This window comes from Coturnix japonica, chromosome 7, assembly GCF_001577835.2.
Source record: "Coturnix japonica isolate 7356 chromosome 7, Coturnix japonica 2.1, whole genome shotgun sequence".
Classification (NCBI taxonomy): Eukaryota; Metazoa; Chordata; class Aves; order Galliformes; family Phasianidae; genus Coturnix; species Coturnix japonica.
Genome location: NC_029522.1, coordinates 29,129,333 through 29,141,270, shown reverse-complemented (window position 1 = coordinate 29,141,270; position 11,938 = coordinate 29,129,333). Strand labels below are relative to the sequence as shown.

The 11,938-nt window shown below is 33.9% G+C and overlaps 1 protein-coding gene across 8 annotated transcripts in view; it reads left to right on the top strand.

The window, feature by feature from the left end:
- Nucleotides 1-11,938, top strand: part of LRP1B (LDL receptor related protein 1B) — a 547,576-nt gene that overhangs the window by 362,924 nt on the left and 172,714 nt on the right. For all 8 annotated transcript variants that reach the window (XM_015869154.2, XM_015869156.2, XM_015869155.2 and 5 more), the window contains 5 exons: nt 332-568; nt 5,049-5,229; nt 7,741-7,960; nt 9,807-9,996; nt 11,567-11,689. In XM_015869154.2, the coding sequence (XP_015724640.1) occupies nt 332-568; nt 5,049-5,229; nt 7,741-7,960; nt 9,807-9,996; nt 11,567-11,689 (951 nt within the window). The remainder of the gene's footprint in view (nt 1-331; nt 569-5,048; nt 5,230-7,740; nt 7,961-9,806; nt 9,997-11,566; nt 11,690-11,938) is intronic.

Genomic DNA, 11,938 nt, shown 5'->3' with positions numbered 1-11,938 from the left:
TAAATGTCTGCAATGCTTTATATGTGCATTTCACATTAGATGCAAGGTTATTCTGCGATCTAGCATTTCTTTTCAGTGTGAACTGCTACTGAAGAAAAATAATTAGATGTAAGCAGTTCACCAAAGTAATTTGTATTTTAATTAAGGTAATGTAATTAGCTAGATTTCTTGAGTTTAGATACCTTTGGAATATATGAAAGTTTAATTTTTGGTATTGAATAACGCTCCTGCTCCCCCACTAATTGTGCCAGTTAATTAAACAGTGACTTTGTTCACTGTAAAGAAGATTAGGCGGCATCAGTTGTTTATGTTTGTAATCTTTCTTTTGCAGGACCAAAGAATGAATTGTTTCTTTTTTATGGGAAGGGACGCCCAGGAATAATACGGGGAATGGACCTGAATACCAAAGTATCTGATGAATACATGATCCCTATAGAGAACTTAGTCAATCCTCGTGCTCTGGACTTCCATGCAGAAACCAATTACATTTACTTTGCTGATACTACCAGTTTCCTAATCGGACGGCAGAAAATTGATGGCACAGAGAGAGAAACAATCCTCAAAGATGGTAGGAATACTAACAGAAGATTTAAAACTTTATTTAATCTACCCTTTGAAAGCAGACCCCCAAACGAGACCTTGAACAAACTTGGAGCTATTTTTTTTTTTTCTTACAACTTCTTCCTATTTATTTTTTCAAGTGCAGAGATTCTGTTTGATGACTATGTCTGCTTAGCCTGTATCTTGCCACTGAGTAACTCTATATCTCCACTGTATTCTTTCAGTTGATGGGATGAATCCATAATGTAACAGTTCACTGAACTGTCCCATATACCTGTGATTGTTATGAGACTTTTCTCTACGGCCTGTATCACAGTGTGGTTTCTGGAGTCTATTCAAGTAGGTTGGCAGAGGAGGACTTTCTGCAGTGCAAAATCACTAATAATAATAATTTGGGTGGTTAGGCTTTGTTTTGTTGGTTTTTTTCTGGCACATTTTTCTTCCTACCTGCAGAAGCAGTAGGAAGACATAAGCCTTTTTGAGGATCTAAAGATATTTTTACAGTATATGGCAATATGAAAAAATATCAGCACTGCTCTACTTTCCACTTCTTCCACCACATCATACAGATTCTCAGTGGCCAAGAATCACATCTCTTTGAATTAAATGCTCTTTTTCCAACTAAGGCCAAACTGTCAACTCACCTTTTCCTTTCATAGAACTATTTTATGGAATATTGCTTCAGCTCCTTACCTCGGTTGAAATCCATTCTACAGTAATTGTTTACTAGTAGTCAAGAGGAAAACAAAAACAAACAAACAAAAAAAACCAAACCCGAAACCAACAAACAAAACACAACAAAACAAAACAGAAAATCAAAACAATTGCTTTAATGCAGGAGTTTCCATTCCTCATCATTCATAATGTATGTTTTAATCCAGATCTCAGAAGTTAGTTTCTATTTACAGTGAGATTGTCCTTTTTTTTTTTTTATGTTGTAAGGTCCCTACAGGCCTCAGTGTGCGTAAAGGTTCTTTCACTAGTAGCCACAAGAAGCTTGGTGGCTGCTTAATAAGTGATGGCTATCTGTGTAAATAATGAATGATCAGCTGCCGATTGTGTAATTCTTTGGTTCACTGTGAATGTGGAAATAGATAATATACATCACAGAAGTTCCACTTCCATTGCCGAAACACTTTAACCAGAAAACACACATTTAATTTAACAAGGAAGTAATCCAAATGTAAAGTACAGGAAGAGAATGAACAGCATATAGACTTAAATACTGTAAGGTAATACAAAAAGGCATCCTTGCTGAAAAGTGTCAGATGGGTTGAGTTTAGTCTAATCAAACAGGCAACCATATATATATATATATATATATATACACTGAATCAGCAACTTCTCCTATGTAATATTTAACTGTAATTTTTATTTATTATAGATGCAAGATAACAGAATGCGAAAGTGTTCTGAAGAGTTATGGATTGTTTGATCATGTATTATTGGTATCCCTGATACTTAGAATGAATAAGACTAATCGTTGTCATTCTCCACCCACTTCTTTCCCAGGAGTTTACATGATTAGTTAGAACATGGAGAAGATTCATAACTTTAAAGTATATTTAAAGAGTACTTGTTAATGTATGTTTTGTGGTTTAAAAAATTAGTATGGCCTCTGGCCATACCACCATACTTTTATTCTTGTCAGCTCTTGAGAACTCAGCAGGGATAGATTAAATCGTTCTCTGGTGGAAGGCTACTAGAGAAAATCAGGTGTGTCAGTAGGTGGTTTAATATTTGCTTGGAACAGCATGCTGCTAAGGAGCTCTATCTGCGGTAGGTGTCACTTCTCAGATTAGAAGTTGTCATTTTTTGTGACTATGAGTTTTTGCAAGAACAGATATGCTAGCTTGAACAACACTGTAACGCAGATAATTATGGTTTGCCTACATGAGAGCCTGATCCTACAAGCTGTTGACTAGCAGTTGAGAATGCTGAGCATCTAACGCTGCTGGAGTTTGATTTCCCATATAGTTTCAGCTGTGATTTCCTATTCTTCACTTTAAAAAATAAACTGCTGTGTAGTATTGATAACTGTTTGACAGCTCACAGCAAAGCCAATCCTAGAGTTGGCAGCACAACTGCAAAGGTAGCGTACTTTCATCAGCAACAGAAAATGCTATAATTAAAACTTCAAACTTATTTTGAAATGATTCTGTTTTGTTGTTTTGTTTTGGTTTTTTTTTTTTAAACATTAAAAAAATGAAACAAACCACATTTTTAACTGTTTGAAATATTATTCAGTTGGACTACCATAAGGATGAACTCACCCTTTTTTCTTCTTTGTTTTCTAAAGCATTTCTTGGCCCACTGATGTTGTTTGGGGTCACTGTGGGCCTTGAAGGTTTTCTGTTATTCACTTGTAAATATTAGAAAGGATGGGCATATATGGAGCCCACATACTACTCTTGATTATAAAATTTTGGTAGAATTACAAATGTTAATTTTCCAGTTGTCAAGTGAACGGTGATAAAAAAAAATGGCCTTTCTTTTCATTCATTCTTTGTAAGTTTAAAGTGTTTCACTGTGGAAAGTTGGCTCAGAGTAGTGGAATCAATTTTGTTTAGCTAGAGTGGCAGAACAACCTAGAGTAAAACTGAGGAATGTATTCAAAGCTTTTAGATAGTTAAAAGTGAATTTCAATTAGTTCTTATACTCTGTGTTTGCCTGAGCCATGTTTGGTTAACTGAGGAAGACTTTCTCCTTTAATGAACTATCCATCCCTTGATAGATGTTGATAGATGCCAAATAAGACCTTTGAGTTGAAAAGCTGATTTTTCTTAATGTACAAACCATGTTTAATTTCAAATAAATAGGTCAGACAGAATACAAATAAAAATAAGTCATGAACAAATCACTCCCTTCTTCAGACTTGATATGAGTCTTTTCTGTGTGTTCTTAAGGAAACTTTGCTGAGATGCCTTGGGTTTCCTACATATTGGTCTAGTTTCTCTTGTGAAGAAGATTTACTTGATACTTTGGTTCCTTTTTATCTATTACATTTTGAAGCATAAAATGCTAAAATACAAAAATATAGAGGAGTTGTCAATGACCAATGGTTTGCTATTTTGCTGACTTTACTAATTTCTACAGCTGGACTAATCAACATGTGAACATGGAAAGTGAAATAATCATAATGGAAGAATATGTTTTCACTGTACTTCAGTTAAAATTTCTTTAAAAAACAAGAATATACAAATGCAGAAATAATCAGGCCTCATTTTTCATGTTTAAAAAACTACTTGATTAAAAATGGCATTTATCTTTAACTCCTGCTACTGTTCAGGTAACTGGGGTAGAGTTCAAGAACATACACGCATCAGTTGTTTAATTTAACATATGTAGTATGCATGAGGTGGAACAGCTACACAGTTGGAGTTATAGGCAGTTGTACATTAAAGCTACAATAACCTTTTTTAAAGCTGAATAATTTCTCAACTACTTTATATATCCTATAATATTGACAAGAATTTCCACCCTTTCATATCAAAAAAACCCTCATCTTTATATTTCTTTTCATTAATCTGTGATGTTTGTCCACTGATGTTGTATTCAGATAGGCAATACTGATAAGGGAAAAAGTTTTAAAGCTATTATATGGCTGTTTTGCTATAACAGTCAGTAGCCACAAGATTGAGTTTGCTTTCTGGTTTTAAAAATTGAAAGCATTCTTACGGAAAGATCTGTCTTAAGGAAACTGTTATTTTCAAGTTCTAGCATACAGCAACCATCTGTGACTTAATATACTTTAATATTAAATTTTCAATGTGTTTTTCTCTTTTCTAAAAGAAATAGGTTATAAGATTTAGGGGGAAAAAAATGAAACTTGTTGCAGGAGCAGGATGTTTGAATGCATTGATAGGGAACACGATGGCATTACAAAGCAATGAAAAACATTGTTCCACTGAAGGGTTGTGCAGTCATTTGATGTGTTGCAATGCAATTGAGATAGTAGTGCTACCTTTTATAGGAGCTTTTATTGCATGCAGGTGTATAAAAGGCCTGATATTTCATTTATTGGATAGAACCATTATATTTTATTTAAGTTTAATCATCAAATTATCATCAAAAATGCACCATATTATCTGTTTTACAGTAAGTTGAAGGTTTCTGCACTGTGCTATTATGTATATTGTGATTTACGTACCTTTGAGTAGGTAAAAGTACTGTATGTTCCTATTCATCCTGGAGACTTTCACTTGGAGGGAACAAAATTATTAGAGTACAGTCAGTAAAGGTGTTTGAGTTCTAAAAGCAGTATCAGTGATGAGTTTGTCCCAAAGAAAACATCTGCAAAATAAAAAAAATCTCACAGGTAGGAGACAGTAAACTTTAGTATTGAAATTCAGTCAATAATATTAGAAGTCAAGAAAATAATCCAAGTGCATTTAAAATAAATTTCCCATTGCTGACACCAATGGATAGTGTTAGAATGTTAATATATAACATTAAGCTTTTATTACTGCATCTCTCTTCTCTCTCAGATCTCGATAATGTAGAAGGAATAGCAGTGGACTGGATTGGAAATAATCTTTATTGGACAAACGATGGCCACAGGAAAACAATTGCTGTAGCCAGACTGGAAAAAGCTGCTCAGAGTCGGAAAACATTGCTAGAGGGAGACATGTCTCACCCTAGAGGAATTGTTGTTGATCCTGTCAATGGGTATGAATTAGACTTTTGTATTTAATTCATGTTTTCATAGTATACAGAATTTTGCTTGGGATGGGTCTTCAAAACCATATGGCTATCTAAAATTCTGCAGTAGTATGTATCTCTTAATTCCTGTAAAAAAAATCTTGCCTGCAGCTTTCAAAAGAATGTGCTTACTCACATACAGCTGAACTTATGTAAATATAATTTGAATGCAATTTACCTTTTGCTTGTACAAATTGAATATATCAGACCTGTATGTATTTTTAATATTAGATAAACTTTTTAATGTTCTGTTTCTCTCTCTGTAAGTCTCAGTTTTTCATGTTAATTAAAGCCATATCCTTGTACACATTAGTTCACTAAAATAGATGAGACAGGTATTTTTCATTACTAATATAATGAGTTGTGGTAGAGCAGATAACGAAAAGAATGTTATATTAGAGTGGTTGTGGTATACCTAAAAATTCACTGATCAGTTTCCTTGTTAAATTCTTACTGGCAGACTATTTAGACAGGAAACTGTAGTGTCGGTGGATGGATTTCTGTTTTTCTAGTACTAGAATGCATTTACACTATCAGGTTTTCACTTTTGCTCTTGTCCTTTGATGAATGGAAGTGACTGTGGACAGGCTACAGTAATTAAGGTCAGATAGTAAGAATGTAAAATCAGACCATAAAACATAACCATACCTGTAATTACTTTGTTAAATTTTCCAGCTGAGTAAATGCATGGCACAGGAAACAGTTTATGAAGATGTATTGTGTGAAAAAGACTATTATATAAAACACTTCTATAATAAAATAACTTGCCCTTCATGATTACACTTCTTATGGAAGCTTTTCCTGAGGGATGGCTTTTATTATGGCATTTTAATTATGTTTAGAAAATATTAGTCTTGAGTTAACCAGTACAGAAGCATTTTTGAGATACAATTAAAGCACATTAATGTAAACATCTGTTACTGTAAGTATGTTTTAGCTTATGACATGATAACAACAAGTACAGGCAAAACATTAATGGAGAAAAGCTCGTTAATTGCTCTTCAGCAGTCATGTAAATATCCTCAAAACATATTTTTGCCTTCTAATAAAATAAATCGCGTACTGACCTGTGTCTTTAATTGAGCGTTAGAATGTACACAGGTTTTATAGTTCTGTGATTAAAATGAGCATTCTTTGAGTTAAACATGCAGCAGTGTTTTCAATTCTCATAGAGCAAAAGTTGGTTGATGCTCTTAGCATATATTTACAAAGACATTGAGAGAACTGGAAAAAAACCAACAGCAAACAACACAAACTTCTGTATGGTGGCTTGGAACAAAGAGTAAAAGAATAAAAACTGTGGATTTATGTAAAGCTATGGTGTATATGTTAGTTGTCACACCATATCCACATACCTATTTGTTTTTTCCAAGTTGTTATATAAAAAGCGTGCTGATCACATTAGACTTAGAAGTGTTTTGAATATAATCCCTGATCTGTTGGTTTGACAATGTCTACATGATTGCCTTTTATTTGGAATAGGTTTGATAGGAAGACTTTTGTATTTTGTTTGTATTTTGGGTTTTGGGGGTTTTTTTTGTTTTTTTGTTTGTTTTTTTGTTTTGTTTTTTTTTTTTTTTACTTCTGTATTTCTTTCTTTTGGAAATATGAGGATTTTGAGAATTAAAATTATAGGACTTTGTTCAATTGGAAAAGTAACAAAAGAAAAATCTCAAACAAATACAAACAACAGGGTATGTTCTGTAGTGTCCAGTAGACAGTATCTCAAAGAAATAATCTGAGCTTATACTTGTAATTGACTTTGATGCTTGCTTGTTTTTTTCTAGAGTGACATAGGTACTTTTTTATTTTGGTGGGTGGGGTTGGTTATCCACATCACTGTTACTTAAGCCATAAAACTATGATAAAAATTCTTAGGATATATTTTTCAAGATTTTTTTGCAGTCATCTGAAATGGTTGCTCCTTGGACTCAACTCAATGGTTTTGGAAGAGACAGCTCATAACTGAGCAATTTGACTTCATGTGAAATGGGAATTTCAGAGGACTTTGGAGTTATTCTGTAGCTATTAAGCGAGACTATAATTAATTTGTGTATTGTATTTTCTTGAAACTATCAGGCACAATTAAAATCAGACAAATAAGGTTTAGCCAAAAAAATAGTAGTTGAGGTTTGAACTTTATAGCTAAGTCAATAAAATGGTGATTGAGAACTCCATAATTCTGGTGTGAATAATTAGGCTTTGAAATAATTATTTCACTTCTCATGCAAGTCCATTTAGCATTCATATAGTTCATACAATGTGAGGAAAAAAACATTGGGTCATCATCATTCAGTGGACACATGGAAAGTCTCTATTACTATTGACTTAGGAATAGCAGTGGAAAGACAAATACATGGAAAAGACAATATTGCTCTGACTTGTGGGTGTGGTGTTCCAAACTTCTGTTAAAAGTCTGCAGCATGAATATCATGTGATTAAAATGGCATTTGAATGTTCATTTTTATAATTTAATAGCTGGATGTATTGGACAGACTGGGAAGAAGATGAAATAGATGACAGTGTGGGAAGAATTGAGAAGGCATGGATGGATGGCTACAGCCGGCAGATTTTTGTAACATCAAAGATGCTATGGCCGAATGGTTTAACTCTGGACTATCATGCCAATGTGTTATACTGGTGTGATGCCTATTATGATCACATTGAAAGGATATTTTTGAATGGAACTGAAAGAAAGGTAAAAGAAAAATACTGCTGCTTTGCCACAGGCATGCTTTTTCTCTGGATTGTATTGTGTTATGTTAAAAAATGCTTTTCAAGCTTTTTAGTCTGCATAACCCTGAGGCATGTCCAGTGTCATCTATGCTGAAACAAGTGATGTTGGCAGCCTCCTGGAGGAGAGAGTAACACAGCTTAAAATTTTCATCTTTGCTTTAGAAAGTGACACCAAAGTTATTTTTTATTAATCTATTTTTTGCATGTGACAATGAATTGCATTTTGGTTGATCCACCAAATTGCAAGGAGCCTTTCAGTCAAATAAAACAAAGAAAAAAATAAAACTTTCTTTTGGCCCTGCCAAAGTGAGGCTTTCATTTAACTTCACTGGGTAATCTACTTTGGATGAATCTCAGCACCCCATTGGAACATTTGTGGTTCTGTGCAAAGAGGAAACAATAAATGCAGACCAGTGATGAAGAGATTGTTTTACTACTTTATAATTGCTGCAATACCTAGATACAAATCTTTATAGAAGTTCTGTTATTTTGTAGAACAAGAGTAGAACAAGCATATAGAAAACTATTGAAACGGTCTGGAATTGAATAATTTGTGGAAGGTTTAGAATCTGTTTCATAACATTAGTGCTTTGACATCTAAATTTTTCACTGTAGCATGAATAGACATTAAGTCCATTTACATCCATGTAGAGTTTTTAATAAATCTGTGACTTTTTGTTTCTTTTCTACTCATGATTTCTTCTGTATGATGACCTTCATAGGGCCGGCCAATATGCAATTCTCTAGAAATAAAAGAAGTAAATGCAGATATGGTTCTCCCTGGGACTTGTCTCTGTACAGTTACACACTTCTTCAAGAATCCTTTATATTGGGTGATCTGCTGTTAAGCCAATGCAACAGCGTTGCAGTTTGTCACAATAGCTGGGTAGGGATTTAGATTTAATGCTTTTGCTTCAAATCCATCATGGTCCTGTAAAGGAGGCAGGAGGAGGTAGAACACACTGGGAGAAAGACATTTTTTAATTAAAGATCCTTGTCTACTTGGAATGGTAGACAAGTTGTAAAGTTCCTGGATAGAACAGGTCTAAAATAGTAAATGCAGTTGCCATGGATTACATATGGATTACTAGTGAGAGCTGATGGCTTTGCCTCCCACCATGACTGCTGAATAAGAAAACCCTGTTTTCATAGGCTTCGTATGGGGAAAACTATTTTTAGTATTTTGGGAGCAAACCGTGGTGTGTGCTTATAGTTTTTGTTTTGTTTTTTTTTCTTGTTCTGTTGCTCTCCTTTTTTTCTTTTTAGTTAACACAACCCCAATTAAATGAGAAATTTTTCAGAAATCAGTCATTTGCACTTGAACAAAAATAAGCAACTCATACTGTTCTTTGCTCTTGTTAGAAGCAGGAATATTGAATTGAAAACCTAATTGAGGTAAAAATCATTCCAAAATATGGGATTCAGATGTGTGTTTACTGCGGAACACGACCTCAGCAACATTTTATAAGAAGCAAATATTTGATATACTGGATGTATACTGAAAGTTAGAAACTGCTATGCTTTGTTGCTAGGAAAGAAGATAGATGTTTACTGAACATAATAATTACAGGAATGCAGGAAAGCATGCAGTTTATTTCAGAGAAACATCTTAAATATCAATGAAGTTCTGAAATTAATTTTTTATGCTGTTGCAGAGATCAGATTTATGCTACTTAATTTTATTGCATTAAGTTTGTATGTTTGAGCACAGTACTTATCTCAGCTTTCCTTTATCCTCCTATATGTTCTCTGTAGTGCATTAGTTATTTTAACCAGTCCAGTGCTCACCTGAGACTAATTAATTGCAGGTAATCTACAGCGGAAAAGATTTGAATCATCCTTTTGGATTGTCACATCATGGAAATCATATTTATTGGACAGACTATATGAATGGATCTATTTTCCAGCTGGATCTGATCACAAGGAATGTGACACTGTTAAGAAGTGAGAGGCCACCTTTGTTTGGGCTTCAGATATATGACCCACGTAAACAGCAAGGTATTAATGATTTCCCTCCTATCCTTGCAATACCTTGAAAATACTTGATGAACAATAATAGGAAAAGGAATATGTTGGTTGTGGAGAGGCAAAGGTACTTCTTGATATTTCAGTCTTCTAGTTACTGAAAGCACTGAGACAAAATAGTGTTTGTAACTGTATTTTTTAATTTATTTATTGGCATTTTCACTTTGTGTGAGACTCTTAAAATATAAAGTAAAACAGATAATATTCTAGAATGCATTGGCTTCTGTACCTTTTCTCGGGTAGAGATCATAGCTTATTTTTGTCTTCTTTCTTCTCAATTGTCTCCATCAGCACCATATAGCTTAGCCTGCTGAAAGTACATGGTAACGTTATCTAGAATCCAAATCAGTAGCATTTGATAGTAGTTGAAAAGTGGATTTTTTATATTGCTTGTTTCAGGAGAGAAATAAGTTATAAGATATGGACAGTGTTTACAAAATGCACGCACTTTGGTTTACAGGTTTATTTTTAAAGAGGAAATTTTGGAAAGCATTTATAGTCTGTAGCATTTCAAATGAGCGTTGAATATTTGCTTTCTTTAGTGAAAACATAGTTCTGATTGTAGTCAGCCAATTCAGATGGAAAGCATGAAATTAAGCATGAGGAATTAGTATTAACATAATAGTGTTTTAAAAGTTGACCATGTTAAATATTGATACCTCTCAAAAAGAATGTCTACCTTACTGGGCTGTCATTTTTGACATGTACTGGTAGGATAGTGTTTCCATTTCCATAGTTTCTTTAGAAAACTGGAGACCCTTAAGTGTTTTTATTCCTGAAACATTTGTTTCTGTGAACAAAATAGAAAAAAAATAGAAATTTCCCTATATGACCCATTGTTTCTTAGTAAATATATGGCTTTGCTCAACTGCAATAGCCAATATGCTAAAACTGTTTTATTAGGTACCTCACGAGTACGTTGTTCTTAGGCTTAAAGCTCAGTTGTGTTTTCACAGTATCATCACTAGTGTGCAGCATCTCCTGTTAGGTGATTAGAACACCTGACAGCTGTCAGTATCTGTGTGTGAACAGCATATGGCATTTGGGGAGAAACAACAACAGGGGAACAGAAAGTGGAGAAATAGCAGATGTGTTCAGGAAAAGTACTGTAATATTTGCCTAAAACTGCCTTCCATAGCTGTCGTTATACTTCTAATTGCTGTTTTCTTTCTCTCTTAAGTTTACATTTGTAGCTACATTGCTTTAATGTGCGCAGATTCAGATCGTTTCTATATACACTGCTGAGTTTCTTTAAACTACTATGTGCATGACAATGTCAGCATTCGTATCTATCATTTATTAAGTAGTCTTTAATACTGGTTCATCCTCTGAAAAGAGAGAATTCTATGAACCGATGATATCATTGTTTTTATTCTTTCAGGTTGTTGCAACCTGTTTTAATATTGTAACTACTAGAAACCAAACTAGGAAAATAATGTGTCTCTAAAGAGAAGAAAATAAATGTATTAAGGTATTTGTGTTTTCACATTTCCTTATTCTAGCATCACTGTTGGTTATGAAGTGTCTTTTGTTACTTTTACAGGTGATAACGCATGTCGTGTTAACAATGGAGGCTGCAGTACTCTCTGTTTAGCCATTCCTGGAGGCAGAGTTTGTGCCTGTGCTGATAATCAATTTTTGGAGGAAAACAGTACAACCTGCATGAGTAAGCTGTCTAAAGAATATATGGGTAGATAGCAGTGTTAAGGGATAAAAACAGTTCTCAAAAATATTTAAAAAAAAAACTCTTCTCCTTAAAGAATTCTGTGATTTTTATAGGACAGAGATATTCTTTCAATAAATATCCCAATTGGAGAAAGTTTGATGAATACAGTAAAGGTTTGTATCTTCTCTGGAGACATTCAAGACCTGCCTGGATGCCTACCTGTGCATCCTGATGTAGGGAACTTGCTTT